This window comes from Hippocampus zosterae, chromosome 7 (assembly GCF_025434085.1).
Source record: "Hippocampus zosterae strain Florida chromosome 7, ASM2543408v3, whole genome shotgun sequence".
NCBI classification, from domain to species: domain Eukaryota; kingdom Metazoa; phylum Chordata; class Actinopteri; order Syngnathiformes; family Syngnathidae; genus Hippocampus; species Hippocampus zosterae.
This window is the reverse complement of record NC_067457.1, coordinates 358,876-376,957: the sequence shown is the minus strand read 5'-3', so window position 1 is coordinate 376,957 and position 18,082 is coordinate 358,876. Positions and strand designations below refer to the sequence as shown.

The 18,082-nt window shown below is 49.6% G+C and overlaps 2 protein-coding genes across 2 annotated transcripts; one reads left to right on the top strand and one right to left on the bottom strand.

Moving 5' to 3' along the window:
* Positions 1–177: 177 nt before the first annotated feature.
* On the top strand, positions 178–5,571 carry LOC127603335 (hyaluronan-binding protein 2-like). Its single transcript, XM_052069521.1, has 12 exons — positions 178–190; positions 704–799; positions 1,337–1,450; positions 2,241–2,354; positions 2,741–2,857; positions 3,106–3,280; positions 3,393–3,481; positions 3,840–4,071; positions 4,504–4,628; positions 4,735–4,872; positions 4,990–5,132; positions 5,255–5,571. Exons 4-12 carry the CDS (start codon positions 2,261–2,263, stop codon positions 5,423–5,425), a joined length of 1,284 nt encoding a protein of 427 aa, XP_051925481.1. The 5' UTR covers positions 178–190; positions 704–799; positions 1,337–1,450; positions 2,241–2,260; the 3' UTR covers positions 5,426–5,571.
* On the bottom strand, positions 5,539–17,420 carry nrap (nebulin-related anchoring protein). Its single transcript, XM_052069322.1, has 42 exons — positions 17,215–17,420; positions 16,973–17,067; positions 16,790–16,877; positions 16,133–16,228; positions 15,880–15,987; positions 15,698–15,802; positions 15,349–15,456; positions 14,922–15,029; positions 14,592–14,699; positions 14,395–14,511; positions 13,824–13,928; positions 13,614–13,718; positions 13,409–13,513; positions 13,242–13,340; positions 12,946–13,050; positions 12,754–12,861; positions 12,573–12,680; positions 12,308–12,505; positions 12,067–12,171; positions 11,885–11,983; positions 11,707–11,811; positions 11,365–11,472; positions 10,993–11,150; positions 10,707–10,860; positions 10,521–10,625; positions 10,341–10,439; positions 10,165–10,269; positions 9,983–10,090; positions 9,790–9,903; positions 9,515–9,712; positions 9,345–9,449; positions 9,151–9,249; positions 8,980–9,084; positions 8,798–8,905; positions 8,386–8,697; positions 8,211–8,315; positions 7,915–8,013; positions 7,737–7,841; positions 7,431–7,538; positions 6,961–7,272; positions 6,671–6,826; positions 5,539–6,358 (listed from the first exon to the last, which is right to left on the bottom strand). The coding sequence occupies exons 1-42, from the start codon at positions 17,278–17,280 to the stop codon at positions 6,065–6,067; spliced, it is 5,298 nt and encodes a 1,765-aa protein (XP_051925282.1). The 5' UTR covers positions 17,281–17,420; the 3' UTR covers positions 5,539–6,064.
* Positions 17,421–18,082: the final 662 nt, after the last annotated feature.

The window sequence follows — 18,082 nt, the reverse complement described above, 5'->3', positions numbered from 1 at the left end:
GGCCAAGAGGGCTGCATGAGTTGGGCTAAAGATTGACTTCTTCAGTCCCCGGGGGGCTATAAAAATAGCCATAGCCCCCGGGGGACTTGTCATCGTACTGTCCCGGAACGCCGTGCCATGTTGTCTGCGGGCCTCCTGCTCGTCTGCGCGAGCCTACTCGGAGTCCAAGGATTTCAGCTGGACGGCACGGGTAAATAGGCCGCGGCCGTCAGGAGCCGCTCATCGAGGAATTGATTGAAAATCTTCTCAAGTATCCAATTGAAAAAGGCTTCCGCTTGAAAATTCAACATCGACCTCAAATAACCTTCGCAGATTGCACCTGATTTCAACGTCTGCGAAGCTTTTCGCCGTTCATGTCCGCCTGTTTACGTTTGTGTTCAGAACGTTGCCGGAACGATAGAAAAACAAATGACAAGTATGAAGCTGCAAAGACACCTCGCTCATTCCGAGTTCGTCTAGCCAGCGGGCTCGTACACGTTTGAGCTCTGAAAATATGTCCGCTTACACCCTGCGGTGGCTGGAATAGTTCCCACAAGATGGGAACTGCTAGCTTGCAAGTGAAGCTGCTAACTTTATCTTCAACCCCGTGTTTGGAAACAAATGTCAATTCACTTGTTATGGTCGTTCACCTATTCGAGGTGACAACAGCGCTGAAATGTCACCGTGTGTGTGTGTGTGTGTGTGTTTTCGTTGTTTTTGTCAGATTCCGACTATGGACAACATCCCATACCAAAAAGTTTCCCGCGCTTGTTTTCTAACATAACCTCATGGCTGCGTAAAAAAGTAACTTTCCGCACAGGTGAGTATTTCTTTTCCCTGAATCCAATTGTTATGTTGTAACTCCGGCGTTCTTGAATCATACTGCACCCTGTTACATGACACATCATGTGTATTGAAATACTGGAGTGCTTCGAACCAATCGAAGCAGGGGGGGCGCGGGGCCGGGGGGGCAAACTCCTGTCCTAGAGGGCCGCGATCCCGTGCACGTCTTCCAAGTCTCCCTGTTGCAACGCACCTGATTGAAATGAACAGGTCCAATGTCAGGCTTGCGCAGAGCTTGCTGATGATCTGATCATTTGAATTAGGCGTGTTGCAACAGAGAGACTTGGAACCCTGCGACACCTGAGTTTGACGCCCCTGCCTCAAGGTGACGTTACGCAATACTCTCCCCATTTCTTGACAACGTGTAAAAGAAAATGTTCAAATAAAGGTGTTTTAATAAGTTCAAGTGTATTTCAATATATTTTGATGGGTTTAAAATGCGTGGGAGTGACAACAATACCACTGTGTTGGTGACCAGGAAAGGTTTTCTTGTTTTGTTTTGTTTTCCTTTCAGAGCCTGACCTTTGTGATCCAAACCCGTGTTTTCACAACGGCCAATGCAACGTCCTGTCTAACAAAGTAACGTGTTCGTGTCGTGAGCCTTTCACGGGCGACAAGTGTCAAAAAGGTCAGATGATTTCAATATTGCCAAGTAGTCTGGCTACATATTGTGTTGTTGTGCAGTAGTTCCTTGATTTGCGAGATTTATTCGAATTGTCATTGATCTATTCCAGCCCCCCAAAACACCAGCCCCTAAAAAAATAAAACATATTTTAAACAAGAAAGAAATTTCAAAAACAACGTAATAGATGATTAAATAGAATGTAAAGAAATAATTCAATGGCACATTATGCCGCTCATTCGTGTTTGCCCGTATTGGCCACCGGGAGGCAGTGTACATCCATATTACACAGTGATAATGAGAGAAAAAGAAATGACCCGCCGAATATTGGTCATTTTTCGACGATGGCGATTATAGAATCTGCCTGTGAGTATTTCATGCCTTGTCTGCTTGCGCTGTTTTCCAAACATAAGTTGTTTCAACGTTTCTACCGAGCAGATAATCATTGCTGATTTTGTTAGCTTTCGTCGTTTTTTTTTCATCGTGTGAGCTCGCAGAAGTGGTGTGGCTTTTCTTTCATTCATGCTTAGTTTTACAACAAACTTTAACCGGTCGGCGCAATAAAAGGCTTAAGGGGTTCATTTCTGGAAAAAAAAAGATTCACTCCCTGCCAAATTTCGTTCGTTACAAAGTTCGCCACAGCCGTCGTCCAGTACTCGTAACTCAAATCATTGCTCACAAGCCAAGGTGAGCGTCGGCCATTTTGGAACTTGAAAATCTTGTCAGCCAAGGTACCCCTGTGTTCGCCTAATGTTTTTTTGTTTGTTGTGTGTTTTTTTTTTAATTGAATATTCAGCTAAAGATGTCTGCAAGGATATGAATTGTCATTTTGGTGACTGCGTGTTGAACTCGGCTGGAGGTCCAGAGTGCAAGTGCACATACCCCTACCTCGGACCCAACTGCCTCCAACGTGAGTTTTCAAGTATTTTGGTTCAAATTTGTTTTCTGTAAAAGCATCACCGACTCCATCAAGAGTGTAGTCAAGTATACTTTATTTCTTGCAGACAAATTACACCGACCGCCAGCAGTTGGATTGAGAGATTTGGCATATTTTGAGTGTTATGATTGTTGCTGTGTCAAAATGAAATAATTCAACAATCAAATGGCTAGAAAGCAAACGCATTACTCAAAATGCATTCATAATAGTTATTGCATATACATGTGAAAGTTGGATTGGTGTTATCACATACTTTTTTTCTTGTGTCGAAATGAAATAAACATGCAGTCAATCTAGGAAATGATTAAAATGGCCAACTTTGACTCCTGTTTTGCCAACTTTGAACCTGGGTCAAGCAGAGCAAGCCGTTCCCTGCAGTCCAAATCCTTGCCACAACGGTGGCGTCTGTATGGAGCAAAATCGGCAAGCAAATTGCAGTTGTCTCAAAGGATACAGAGGACGCTACTGCCAAGTAGGTACGCGCTATCGGCACTATTGTCTTCTAAAATGTCCACAATTTGAGATCCTGATTTGAGAACAGACAGCATTTTCAAGAAATTGACCTAAAAAACGCGTCCAACTTTTTTCTCATGAGAGAAAATCTTTTTTTTTTCTTGAAAATGTGTGACTGCGTTCCCACATGATTACAATTTTTTTTCTTGAAAATATATACTGTACCACATTTGTCCAGAAACGATTTGAGAAAGTGTGTGTGTGTGTGTAGCCCCCAATGACTGCTACGTGGGCAACGGCAAGTCATACGTCGGCACGGTCAGCACCACGGTACGCGGTGAGGAATGTCTCAACTGGCATTCCGTCTCCATTCTGCTGAATGACGGGCGAAGTCCTTTCGACATGTACCCAAACTTCAGCGGCTTGGGACAAAACAACCACTGCAGGTATCAAATGCTCATTTACTTTTTTGGTCATAAAATTGCATTCTTTGTTGGTATGCGTGTGTGTGTGTGTGAGATCAATGTTTAATCATGTATTTGATTGTTGTCATGTTAGGAATCCAGATGGGGAGAGCAAGCCGTGGTGTTATGTCAAAAGGGCCAAGGTGGAGTGGGACTACTGCGACGTCAAGCCGTGCCACCCAAGTGAGAAGTCGCACAGAACCATTGTTTGGAAGGGAAAGCCTTCAATCTTGAAAAAAAAAAAGAATACAGTCGTGGGTCTTTCAATTTATTGATTCATTAATTTTTTTAATGAAGTCTCAGACTAGGGAACAAGTCAAGAATTTATTCATACAACTTTAACAAGAAAGTTGTCATTTGCAGAGAATAAATTCAAAGAACCTGGAGAAAGAGTTTTTGTATTTTAAGAAAAAAAGTTTCCAAGAATAAAATCACATGTGTTTGAAGACAAAGTCTTAATAGTGCGCCTTCCAAAGTTTTTTCTTTGTGAGAAAACCACAAGCTCTGTGTTGACTCTTCCATTCTCTCTCGATATTTACAGAAGTCTTTCATCTTACTCGGCCGAGCCATCCAAACGCCATGTTCTCCCAGTGCGGTATTGCCCAGCCAAAGGAGTTGCACCGGATCATCTGGGGGATCAAGTCGTGGCCGGGTGCCCACCCGTGGCAGGTGTCCCTGCAGGAACGAGCAAAAGGCTCCAACGTCGCCTTCGTTCCGATATGCGGCGGGGCCCTGCTCTCCTCCTGCTGGGTCATCACGGCTGCGCACTGCATGTAGGTACCCCGCGGGAACTGACATTTCGTAGTCCAAGAAATTTGGACTTTTTTTTTTTTTTCTTCAATTTTTGTTAAAAATATGGGAAGAACAATTCAGTGACACCTCATTTACTTGTGAAAAGATTGGGACAAAGATCCCCATTTTCAGAAAGCGGCGTCATGTATCTTGGAGGGGGGAAAAAAATTTCTGAGAACAAAGTTGTATGTCAATGAAAAAGTTGTCATTTTGAGAGGAAGGAAGTTGTCATTTTCAAGACTCAAAGTCTGACGTCATATCTTGAAGAATAAATCCGAAGTTTGAAACGCTATCGATTCCTTTCCGAATCCAAAAGAAGACCTTGCTTTTGGGCCGGGCTCCAAAGTCCCGCCGTTCCCCATACGACCTTCAGTTTTGTTTTTCATGAGTTTGTTTCTTGAACATGTTTCTAGCGAGACGACGAATGAATACCAGGTGATGGTGGGAGCGGTCAAACTGGACTCGACGGAGCTCACGTACCAGCTCATCCCAGTGGTCCGCAGCGTCCTCTATCCTCGTCCGCGTGACGCTGACCTCGGTCGGTCCAAACGCTTCCGTCGGTTCATTTTATACGAGCGCTTATCCTCCTCCGAGCTCCGGCGCGATGGTCCAACTCCGCTTCTTGTTTTTTTTTTTTTTTGTAGCTCTGCTCCAACTCCAAGTCACACACGACCAACACTGTGCCCGGGAATCGAGATTTGTTCGCGCTGTGTGTCTACCCAGACAGCACTTCCCCGCCGGAAAGGAATGCGTGGTCTCGGGATGGGGAAGCGATGGAAACTGTAAATTTTCCCCAGTGAAAAAAAAAGCGATACGAGTGCGCGATAGAGTGCATTTTCAGATTGCAGTTTCTCGTTCACTTTAACCGCAAACTAACTCAAGTTGTTGCCGTTTTCCAGCCAGCAGAAGCAACGACTTGTTGGACGCTTACGTCTCGCTCATCTCGGAGCAGACATGCAAGCAGCCTCAAGCGTACCAAGGCCTTTTGCGCGACGGCGAGCTGTGCGCGGGCAACATGGAAGGGGGAGCCGACTCCTGTAATGTAAGAACGCCGACATTTTTTCAAGTCGCCTCTTTGGAGATTCCACTTGGCACCATTTCAGGCCCTCTTGTCTTTTTTTTTTTTTTTTTTGGTTGGCGCTTGACCTTTGGCTTATCGCGCAGGGTGACTCCGGCGGCCCTCTGGTGTGCCAGCGCAACGGCATACATTACCTGACTGGGGTGGTGAGTTGGGGAGATGGCTGCGGCCTCCCGAACAAGCCCGGCGTCTACGTCGACGTCTACAAGTTTGTCCACTGGATCCGACACGAGATCGGCTCAACCTTGGCGAGGTGAACCGTCGCGCGATAAGCTTCCTACTCGATTTTACTCCAGTGAATAGCCAGTGATGTGAAGCTACGAAACCAGGAAATCCTGAACCATTAAACAATTGACCGAAACGTTCAAGATTGGGATTTTTGATTGATTGATTGATTTTATTTTGAATGCGGTCTAATGGAGCGTTTGCTCCGAGCCCAGCTTTGAGTTTTCACGTCACAAAAGCTGAACCTGCCAGACTTAATAATTGATGCCTCGCTCCGCGTGCACATCATCAAGCCGAAGCTAAAACATCGGCACCAAACAAAAAGTTGCGGCAAACGTGTGTGTGTGTGGGTGTGGGGGGGGGGGTATGGCCACTTCCTGCTGCGAATACATTCCTAAATGCAAACATAACATTCATCTTTCATGCTCTTAAAATCAATTCATGTCACGTCCTCCATTTCCTGGCTTCAATTGTATTTACAACACTCTTGTTGTAAAACCGTATTTACATTCACTTTTTGTCTCATTGTTAAATCCACCACTGCGCTGTTGATTTTTTTTTTTTTTTTTTTTTGCTAAACATAGCAAGTTCCGTCTTCATTCGACATGCTTGCATCCTTCATTCCTCATCCATCTAGCTCAGTCCCGCGTGGCCGCATTCTCCCAAACTCCTTAAGTATCTTGAATAGCTTTGGCCTGACCGGATGTCTTGAGCGTGCTGTGCCGCGCGGCCGACGAGGCGCCGCTGGATTTCTTCTCCGTGGATTGGAAGGTGGCGCTGCTGCTACTTGTGGTGGTGGCGGCGGTGGTGGTCTTTTTCTGCACGGTCTGGTAGGTCTTGTTCCTGTTGACGTGAAGCACCTCCGTGGCGTCCATGTTGACGCCTTGCCGCGTCTCCTCGCTGCTCTGCGCCTGCTCGGACGATTGTTGCCCCTGTTGCTCCTCCATCCGCTGCTGGTAGTGGAGCTGCAACACGGAAAAGGTTGTTTGAAAGCTTGAGATTGACCCCTTTGAGCTCAAATGTGTCAAATTCACAAGAGCGCGTGAGCACTTGGCCATGCACAAAGTCCTATTATGTCAGATTAATAAAAATGACTATCGTCCACCTTCTCTCTGTGACGTGCACAATCAGCTCCTCAAGCAGCTGTGTAAAAGCCTTAATAACGATTCTGATCATTTGAATCAGGTGTGTTGGAAAAGGGCACTGCGGTGCGGCTTTTGAGGACCCGAGTTGTCGCCCCCCCCCCGGAACAGGCGGACGCAGCAATTCCGTCTCACCATGATCATGCGCTGGTACTTGGCGATGGCCTCATCTGTGGTCAGCCCCTCGGTCAAGCCCAGCTCGGCAGCCCGGCGAGCCAGCTCAACCTTGTGGGAGCCGGGAGGGGTCCAGCCCGCTCCCCTCATCCGCTTCAGGTCCGACTTGTAGTTCACCTGCAACAGACGCGGCGGCAGGAGCTCGAGCGTCAACCGAAGGAGACACCGACGCTACAGTCGTCGTGACGACGGGAAATTGACAAAGGCGGACTTTGACCCCGAATGTCCGCGGACGGCTCGGCTCGTCTTACGTCGCTCTGCAGCCGGTAGGCCCGCTTGGCGTGCTTGAGCTGCAGCTGCTCCGAGTCGCACGTGTAGTCGTGGAGCTTGCTGCGGTACGCCAGGTCGCTGGCCTGCGCCCGGCTCTTCTTGGCCAGCAGGAACTCGGGCTGGTCGGCGTGGATCTTGTAGTTGGCGCGCTCCTCCTTGGACCGCCGCTTGTACTCCAGGTTGCTGTGGAGCTTGCCGGCCGCCAGCGAGTGCATCATTTTCGGGTCGTCCTCCACGCAGCGCAGCCCCACCTGCTGGCCCTTCTCCCGCAAGTGAGAGTCCTTGTAGAGCACCTGGTCGAGGGGCAGGTGCTCTTTGGTCAGTCCACGAAAATAATCACATTGCACCTCGTCGCTTCGCTAATTTAGCACCGATTGACTACTAATCGCGGATCTTTCTTTGTCCATCCATTTCTGTCTGTTCATTTCCAAGAAGCGCAGACAACACTCACATCGCTGGCAATTTCCCTGGAGGCCTTGGCCGTTCGGAAGGGGATGGCGTCCAGCCGCAAGTCGCAGCCCAGCGTCTTCAGCTGCTCTCCGGATGCCTTGTACACTTTCTGCACCCAAATGGTTAGTGCTCCCATTTCTTAGCGTCCACTCTACGTTGCTTACAAAAGGCTCGGAATATTCAGCTTTCGAGTGACCTTTCGGGATCAACCTAAGCAAAAAGGTTCGAGGAGGTCCCTCGAACTAAATTGTTCCTCGAAAGCCTCGTGTGGGTAACGGTGCACGTTTGAAATTTCCGTGGGTCTTACGTCGCTAATGTGCTGGGCGTTCATCCTGGCTCGGACGAAGTCGGGGTCGTCCGGATGTAAGGTGTACTTGTTCATGTCGTCGTTCCTCCCCGATTTGTACAGCCTCTGGATGGAGAAACCGGAATGCTGTCCAAAAAAACGCTCCAAACCGTTTGCTTTTCCGCGTTCTTCACGTTACCTCGCTGCAGTGTTGATAGCTGGCCTTGGCGTGGAGCATATCTGGGGAGTCTGTCACCGAGGTGAACTTCAAGCTGTCTGGCAGTTGGCGGTATCGCTTCTGCATGGAGAAAAAATGCATTGGCTGTACGCTCGACCGTGTTCTCTGGGTCGATCGCGACTCTTCGTTTCTGCCCTGCCTCGTGACCGCTTTTATGTTTTGTATCTTGAAAATCTTCCAAAAGTGCCTCGCCGTGTTTATCTTTCGTGCGCCTTGCTTCTTTTTCAACACGGTGTCGCGTGAAAGCGGCCGCTTACATCGCTAACGAGTCTCCCGGCGTTCTTGGCGGACTCCAGCTGCGGCGCTCCCACGCCGTCCCACGCCGCGCCCTTCATGAAGTTCAGTTCCGACTTGTACAGCGTCTAGACGGGAAAGCGGTGGGAATCACGCCTCCCGACCCGACGACGGCGTCCTTCGGTCACCCGGCCTCACCTCGCTCTGCAGGTTGTAGGCTTTCTTGGCCCAGTTGACCTTCATGTCGTCGGGAAGCACCGTGTACTGGTGAAGTCTCGTCCTGTAGTCCTGCTCGCTGGCCAGGGCCTGAGCGTTCTTGGCCGTCACGAAGTGGAGCGTGTCGGGCGTCAGGCGGTAGCGAGCGCTGGCCGTCGAGGCGTCCTTGCGGTACTCCTGGTCGCTGGCCAGCCGGTTTGCCCGCGTGTAGTGCAGCAGGTACGCGTCGTCCCAAACGCTCTGGGCGCCGATGTGCTTGCCTTTGTCTGCCAGGTGCTCGTGTTTGTACTTGTACTGCGGAAAGGGACGGATGAGATTAGTTTTGTGTCGGCGATGTTGGTAACTGGAATATGAGTCGCTAGACGAGCGCCTGTAGCCATCATGGAAATCTTACGTCGCTGGCGATGCCCGCGGAGCTCTTGGCTGCCTGGAACGGTATGTCCTGCATGGTCAGCTTGTAGCCCCGAGCCCTCAAGTTGTGCCAGGAGTCCCTGTATCGGATCTGAAGAACCAACCGTCCGGCTTCAAACGTCCGACGGCGACAACGAGTCGACGGGCGGCGGAGGCCGGTCTGACCTCGCTAAAGTTAGCCGCGTTGATCTTTGCTTGAGTGATCTCCGGTCTTTCGGCCGTGACGGTGTAGCTGTGCCGCTCGCTGGCCCCTTTCTCTTTGTACAGACGCTAGGCGAGAGGCCAGTTTAGAGAATGACGGCGTGGCCGCGCCGCGAGGGAAAACGATGGACTCACCTCATTGGCGATCAGTCCACTGAGTTTGGCGTGGATCATGTCGGGCGAGTCCGCCACAGGCGTGTGCTTGAAGTCGTATGGATGCTGGCGGTACTTTTTCTGAGGCGGGACAAAGATTGCGAGTCGTCTTTGCTCCAGTTGCGGTATTGAAACGTTTGTGGCCAGCTAGCGGTCGGGTAAATGGTCAGTCTTACGTCACTGATCAGCTGACCGGCTTTCCTGGAGCCTTCGATTTGCAGAGCCCCCGTGGCGATCCACGCCGCGCCGCGCAGGAAATTGAGATCGGAACGATACAGCCTCTGCAACGTGGAGAAAAGCCTGACGTAGCCGTCGGAGCGCCTTGTCAGCGTCCGGTGCGCCTAACCTCGCTTTGCAGAGCGTACGCCTTCTTGGCCGCCTGCAGCTTCATGTCGTCCGGCAGGGAGGTGTACCGATGCCAGCTCAGCCTGTAGTCGCGATCGCTGACCAAAGACTGGGCCTTCTTGGCGTGGGCCACCTCCAACATATCCATGGGAAGGTGGTGCTTGGAGCGCTGGCCGGCCGACTCCTTCCTGTACGTAATCTGGGTGGCGGAAGGGGAAAAGCTCTTTTCCATCGGGTAGAAAATCTGCCTACCAAAGACGGACGGAAAGCACCCACGTCGCTTTGCAGCTTGTTGGCGTAAACGGAGTGAGCCATGTTGATGTCGCCTTGCAGCCCTTTGGCTCCCGTCATCTTCCCTTTGCTCTTCTCAAAGTCCCCTTTGTATTTTTGCTATCGCCAGACAAACGCAGCATCCCCATGAGTAGATTGGCAAGGCGACGACTCCTACGTCAGATTTCCGGCCACTCACGTCACTCAGTATGTCGGCCGAGGCTTTGGCCGACTGGAAAGGAATAGCGTCCAGACGCAGTCTGTGGCCTCCGTCGCGGAGTTTCGTCCAAGATTCCTTGTAGCGACTCTGAAATCAAGGACTTTTTAAAAAAAATTTTAGCTCGTAAAAGTCGGACAGAGGCGGAAGGCGTTGGTGTTTACCTCACTCAAGTTCAAGGCGTTGAGCTTGGCTTGCGCAAACTCGGGCAGCTCCTCATGGAGGGTGTAGTAGCGCTTCATGTTTTCGGCCTTCTCTCTGTACAACCGCTGTCGAGACATCGTATGGGGCGGCGTTTCGCATGGGCAAAAAGCGCTCGTCTCAAGTCGCAAGTACTCACGTCAATGGCCAGTTTGTTGCTGAGTTTGGCCTGAACCATCTCCGGCGTGTCTTCAACACTGGTAAACTTGAGGGCGCTCACGTTCTGCCGATACTTTTTCTAAAGCGGGAGGGGTTGAAATCTTATCCGGGTCGGCTAACCTTCAACGCCTCGTACGTGACGCGGTCGGGCGGGCGTTACCTCGCTGAGCAGCTCCCCGGCTTTTTTGGCCTGCAGGACATCCAGAGACTTGGAGGCCTCCCAGCCGACGCCCTTCATCCAGGCCAGATCGGATCGGTAGAGTTTCTAAAGACGCGCGCACAAAGACGGGCGGTTGAGCGAGCGATGACGTCGACGTTTCTGAAAGTCTTGGTCGAAGGGACTGACGTCGCTCTGGAGTCCGTAGGCCTTCTTTGCCCAGGCCACGTTCATGTCAGTTGGCAGCGCCGTGTACTCGTGCAGGAATGTTCTGTAGTTGTAGTCTGCCGCCAAGTCTTGGGCCTTCTTGGCCTGGCTGATATTTAGCATGTCCAGAGAAACACTGCGGACGAGATGGATTGGCACGTGTTTGGCCGTCTCGATATCAATGTCGGGAAAGGAAAAGTTTCACCGGCGCACACATTTGTCGAATGCGCTGTGCGCACGTGTATGATTCTACGTGGCGTTCACAAACTTGAATCGGGTCTTGGTGTCCTCGTAGTTCTTCTTGTAGTCGCGGCCACTCTGCAGTTTGGTGGCCAGCGCCGAGTGAGCCATGCGCGAGTCGTCGCTGACCGACTTGATTCCGATCACCTTGCCTTTGTTTTTCTCATACTGCTCTTTGTATTTGACCTGCCAGGGAACGAGACGCGGGGGGAGTGTTACCGAGAGGTGAGCCAGGCACAGAAGCTACCGAGGCGTGATGAAAACGGTAGGCGCTAAAGTCGCTTTGTTACTCAGGCACGGCTTTTTCCCATTCTAAACATTCATTCTTGAATTTCACACGAGTCAAAGGTCCCGTCTTCATTTCTAAATCTGTTCGTGGGGAGAAAAAAAAAAACCTCACATCACTGGCCAGGTCTCTCTTCGCTCTCGCGGTGAGAATGGAAAGCGAGTCCAATCGCAGCTCAAAGCCCTTTTCCCGCTGTTTCTCCCATTGGCTTTTGTAGATTTTCTGAAAGAACGAAAAAAAAAGAAAGTACAATCGGAGGAATGACGACCGTCTTTGCCTCCAAGGTGAATGTGCACCTCAAATGACCCCTTCAACAAACGTAAACACTTAAGTCGAGGAAACCTTTTTTAATTGTACGCCAACGACCTTATTCGAGGTCTTGAGGTCATAACACGTCGACCTTCCCGGATGACCATAACGGGTCTTAAGGTCAACCCGGAAGGTCGGCGCACTCACCCCGCTGAGAAGCTCGGCGTTTGCCTTGGCCTGTCTGAAAAGCGGCGCATCCGTCGTCATGCTGTGCCGGTGGATCATCTGCTCGCCGTTTGCTTTGTACGCCAGCTGAAAAGAAGCATTTTCAAAAGCGGTGAGCCACGGCCAGCTGCGTCTTGCCTTCATGGCGCGATGACCTTACGTGGCTCTGCAATTCCTGGCTCTTCTTGGCGTGTTGGATGAACAGATTGTCCGCCGCCTGGGTGAACTTGATGCCATCCACCTTCTGCCGATATTTATTCTGCAAAAGAGGCACAACGCCGGACACCATGCGCGGTTTATGCGCAGCTCGCTCGGAGATTGAACGCGCGACGGAGAACTGACGTCGCTGAGCAGATCGCCGGCTTTCTTGGCCTGCGTGATGTTGAGGCAGCCTTCCGTCTCCCAGCTCACCCCCTTCATCCAGTTTAAGTCTGAGCGATAGAGGTTCTGATGAGCGCAGGAAAAAGGAAAAGTCATCGGTCAGTCGAGGACTTTGGAGATCCTCTCAATCGAGCCCAACCGGCCACGCCCTTGGATTTCATGAGTCCAAGTGTGATTTGAAGCTCACGTGGCCGTTTCTCACCTCGCTCTGCAGGGAGTACGCCTTCTTGGCTTGCCGGACCTTGACGTCATCGGCCATGACGGTGTAATCGTGCAGCCTGGTTCGGTAGTCCACGTCGCTGGCCAGAGCTTGGGCCTTTTTGGCGTGACTCAGGTTGACCATGTCCATGGACAGGCTGTACTGGCCCCGCTTCTCCTTGGAGCCCTTCTTGTATGCAATCTGCAGGGGAAGACCAGGGGGATGCCGGGGACTTTGCCAAGAGCGGGGGGGGCTCGGAATGACTTACGTCGCTGTGCATCTTGGCCACCCGCAGCGAATGTAAAGTCTTGGAGTCGCTCACATTGACGCCGACGGCCGTTTCCCTGTTCTTCAGGTAGTTTTCTCTGTATTTGAGCTGGGGCGGCACATGACACGCAGAGTGACCGGCGCGTTTCCAAATCATTTGGGGCGGTGTCGTTTTTCCTCACATCGCTGGCGAGGTCGCGGGAAGCCTTCGCCGCCTTGACGCTGAGGTGGTCCGCGCCGATGTCGCACGCCTTCCATTTGCTCTTCTCCCACTCCTCCTTGTATTTAATCTAGAACAAGAGAGCGTGCGCGAGGTGTAAACGGGAGACGACATGTCACCAAAGATGGAGAAAACGGGGGAGGGGGGCGCTTACGTCACTGCACAAGGCCGCGTTGTCTCTAGCCCTCTTGATTTGTGGCAAGTCCCCGCGAAGTGTGTACAGATGCTTGGTCTTCTCGTAGTCTGCTTTGTAGTTGAGCTGAACGGTTGCAAAAAGAGAACTTTGTCACAACGACGGGACGCAAAGCAAAAGCGGGCTCGTTCGAATGAGCCTCCGCGGGGGGGTGCGGCGGAACCCGAGCGAAATGGCTTCTCGTCAAATGGAAAAAGGTTCATTTGCAAGCATTTTGCCCTCCACGTCACACTTTTGAGCTCACGCGTCGTACTGACATTGCTGATAAGTTGAGCGTTTTTCTTGGCCAGGAGGATCGCCGGCGTGTCCTTCACTGGGCTGTACTTGACCTGGTCGATGTGCTGCCTGTAGTTCTTCTGCGGAGGTGGACATTTCAGCCCTCAACCACTCCACCGGCGCCGTCATGGGACTCGGGAGAACTCACGTCTTTCAGTGGGTCCAGCTTCCTTTGGCTGCGGTAGCCTGGTGTCAGCGTAGCTTGGTAGGTGTACTCGCCGTGATCTTGCTCGCGACCTTGTTTGTATGAAATCTGAAGAGCACAGGAGAGAGAGCGCGGTTCCTTCATCCCGAAGGACAAACGTCCAAACGCCGCACCCCGAATCGACGGGTCCGTCAATGAGAAGGCTTACGTCACTGGCCAGCGTCCGGACTTTCATGGCGTGCGTGGTCCGCTTGTCAATTCCCGAGCCTTCGTAGTGGCCCTTCATGTCCATGTACTTCTCCTTGTATTTGTTCTTGCGTGCCGCACGGAAAAAAAAGTAGTGCAAGTGTTATCGCCACAGTTCCCGTGCGTTTGTAATTGCCGCCGGGGTACGATAACGTCATTGCTGTGGACTTACATCGCTGGTGAACTGGGCTACTTTGGTAGCATTTTGAAACTGGGGCGTCTCGCAGAAATTGATGCTGTGGCCTCTGCTGTTCTCCAAGTCTTTCCTGTACTCTACCTGTTGGCCAGGAGAGGTTCTCAAAAACACTCGGCTCACTTTGAAAAACTGAGCTCCCCGAGACCAATTTTTCAAAAAACAAGGCAGAAATGTTCCTGCTGAAAAACCATTTCAATGTTGACCAACTAAAAACAAAAAACAAACAAAACGATCTCAAAATAAATGTTTAAATGCAAATATTTGCGACTTAAACGTTCGACAAAACTGAACTGGACCCAACAAATGTACTGCGCCAGATACGAAAACAGTCCCCCCCCCTCACCCCCACGTTCCACACTTTTAGTCACTGATCTCGAGGCTTGCTCTTCATTCAATATAAAATGATCAGTCCGCCGCGAGCCACTTGCAATAGACGCCAAAATGTTCATTGTTCAGAATCTCGCGCGCGGTGACATCATTACGGACGGATGCGCTTTGTGCTGGCATCGCGTAGACGTGATGGCATCAAGCCAAGCGAGCGCCACACCTCACTGACGAGCTTGTTGATCTTGCGGGCGTTCATCAAGGCCAGGTTGTCCTCCGAGGTCAGGTTGTGGAAATGTGACGTGCCCTTCATCTTATTCAAGTCTTTTCTGTATTTCAGCTGCGAGAGAAAAACGGATGAAGTGAAGCTTCAAACTTGTAAGAATCGGCATCCAAAGACAAAGTGAACTTTGCACTCACATCACTTGCGTTTTCCTGCGCCTTCTTAGCCAGGTGGTACCCGGGCGTTATCATGGCAGGGAAGCTTCCTTTTCCTCGCCGCTGCTCGTACTCTTCGGTGTAGGCGATCTACAGAAAGTGCACCGCGTGATTAAATCCGCTGGAGATGTTTCACGAGATGCGCCTTTTGAATTCTGCAGTTGAGATGAGCACGAGTTGCTTTGGAAAGATGGTTTTACTTAAGAGATCCAGCTGAGGGTGCATGTACCAATTTGCTTTTTTTTTACGTCTCTTACAAATATTCTGCTGACTTCTGTGATGACAAACAAAAAAAAAAAGAAAAAGAAGAACCTGGCTGAAGTTGTCGGCATTCTCTCTGGCATGGAGCATTTCGGCCAAGGTCGCGTCGGCGCTGGCCTTGCCCTTCATCTCCTGCTCGTATACGTGACGATACTTTATCTGCCGCAAACCACAGAGACGGCAGTTGACTTGAAGAAAAGTACTTGAAGTAGAAGTACGGATACTTGTGTGGAAAAGTTGAAGTACTGATTCAGGTCCAGGTCTATTTGCATTGATTTTTTTTTTTTTTTTTTTTAGGTGGCGTATTCAGCAGAGGTAAAACAAACAAACAACAAAACGCTAATTTTGATAAAGAGCGGAATAGAAATAACAAGTTAAATGTTTCAAATGATGGGAGTATTAAAAAAAAAAGTACACATACCTGAGAATCTACGTAAGTACGCTCACAAAGTATTCGTGCTTGGATGTTTATGCTTACGTTGCTGGCCTGTTCGGAGGCCTTTTTTGACATCTTGTATGCAGGTGTCAGATGTGCGGGGAAGCTGCCTTTGCCTTTGCGCTGCTCGTACTCCTCCGTGTAGGCGTACTGCAAAAAAGAATATTGGAGTGCGGCCGCCCTCACGTGCACAACAACTGGAGAAAAGGAATCTGCCCTTATGAAGGTGGGTGCATACGGCAACAAGTTCCCCCATTGAAATGAATGAAAAAGCCTTAAAACCAAAAAAAAGTAACGGACCAAATGGCAACTCGATTCGAGGCACCGCAGCCTTCGCATGATTATCTGCCCGAGTGCCAGTCGACACGAAAGTCACTGACAAAAGACTCACATCGCTGACAATCTGCCCTTGTTTCTTGGCCAGGAGCACCTCCGGGGGGTCCACGAAGGCGGTGTATTTTGAAACTCTCTCCTCGTGGCCTTTTTTGTATTCGAGCTTTTCGAGACAGAGCACGAGAAACTCAATCTGGGCGCATACTCAAGCGGCAAATGAGGCAAACGTTGTTCCCTTACGTTGCTTGCCAGGGTGTTGGCCATTTTGGCCGCCTGGTATCCCGGCGTGATCAGGGCCGGGAAGCTGCCTTTGCCTTTGGACTCGTCGTATTCCTCCATGTATTTGACCTGCCATCACAAGAGGCAAAAGTACTCGCGTGCGCCGTACTGAAGTAGAATTACAAATCATTGTGTAAGACTCTGGCAAAAGTACTCATTCAACTCCTTTTCTAAAAAAAAATTTAGACGAAATAGTCCGAAAACAGGCACTCACGTCACTGATGTTTGTCTGAGCTTGTGACATGGACACCATCTCCTGGTTGTACCAAGACTGTTGCTGGGAGGAGTACTCTGACTGAAACTTGAAGGACTGTTTGGATACAAACGATGTCATTTGGAAAAGACATTGAAGGCACGAAAGCGAAGCCAAGTGATGAGATCAGATCAGATATCGCCAGTGACGACCTCGGTTTTTTTTGGGTGCGTCTCTCAGTAGCTGATATGCTGGCTAGCCTGCTGCTAATATGAGACGGGAGTCTCGCGTGGACTCTGAGACGCAGACGCAATCCAACAGACGGGAACAGGTGGATGAGGGGAAGCGATTACGGGATCTTTTTGTGGAGTTTAATTTTAGCCGGCGACCAGGGCAAAACACAGAAATAACCGTAGACGCGCTCTCCCCTCTCCATTCCATAAGGCTGCCGTCACTATAGACTCATAGCGATCCTTCTGGGAAAAGATGCCACGGAGTGCTTAAAAAAAAGAAAAAAGGAAGTCATCTGACCACCAAATTCCTGATTTTGTGATTGAATCTGGCCACAACTGAGCACCTGCCTGAGGCAAGTGTGCTGCAACCGCCCTCTGTGTCGTGTTCCAAATTCTTTGCAAAGTTAGTAGCTTGTGACCCAAATCCATCCTGACAGCATCTCACCTCACTGCTGGCCGTGCACTGCTTTTTCGCGGTGATGTCGATGGGTGCTTCATACACGCTGGTAAAGGTGTTGTTCCTCGGATTGTGTCTGCAGGCGGGAAATGCACACCGTTGTGACTTATTTTATTGATGTATTCTTTTATTTTTTTTCGAAATGGAGACTACTGGCTGAGCACTACTCACACTGAGCAGTAAGGCCTCTTCTTGTGGCTGACAAAGTTATTGGCCGTCAGCACCATCTTACAGATGTCGCAGTGAAAACATGCTTTGTGCCAGTTCTGCCGAAGAAAAATCACCGTATGAGTTTAGCGAGGCTTTTTATTTTATTTTTTTAGAATTGTCTGCTTTGGCATATGTTACATTGAATGAAGGTAAAACAATGTAGTCATTACAAACAACAATCGATCGAGGCCTTCTTTGAATACCTGATCAATGCAGTTGATCTTCTCCGCCGGGTACACCACAAACCCACACCTTGCACAAGACTGCATTTTAAATCCTTTGGTCTTCACCCTTCAAAAATTAAATGTTGAGACAAAGTTGAGGAAGCAGTCCCTCCCGCGTGTTTCTCCGCCGGTGGTAAACTTAGTTCTGCGACTGTACTACTGTGTTCTCTTACTTGACAGGGTTTCCCTTGATGGACCACCCCCCCTTGTGCCAAAGCATTCGAGACCACTGGCTTACACAGCTGCCTATCTGCAGGACATGGCAATGTAGGTGTGTAATGATCCCTTGCTGGACACTTAGGTCAACCTTGTTATGACACATCGGGAGTGACACAGCGTTAGATGTTAAACAATGGCTATAGATAGGAACTAGACCGACGCGCCGTTTATGGGAATCGCTTGAAACGCTGTATGGATTGCTTCGGATCATTTTGGTACAAGTATACGCAGAAATGCAAAGATAAGTTTTATATTGACCGCATTCCTTTTAATTTACTTCCAGTTCCATGAGCTAATAAAAGCTGTGAAGTGCAACAGCTTTGGAAATGCACTTTACAAATGGAGCAGATTGAAAAAAATTAATCTGCAGCGTATTATTTAAAAACATTTTGATTAAAGGGGTTCAACAATTGCCAGTTGTATGGATGTAACATTTTACTTGACAGTTACACTCATACTAACACTTTGTTCTTGTAAAATATTTTTTATTCTCAGGATATTGATGTCAGATGAATAATTATTTTTCTATTTTACTTACAAAAACAATTCTAGTTTATTATACTGTATGTATGAGTACATTGTATTTATCTCGTTTTCATTGTGGTCCCAACACTTTTCGTTGTAAAAC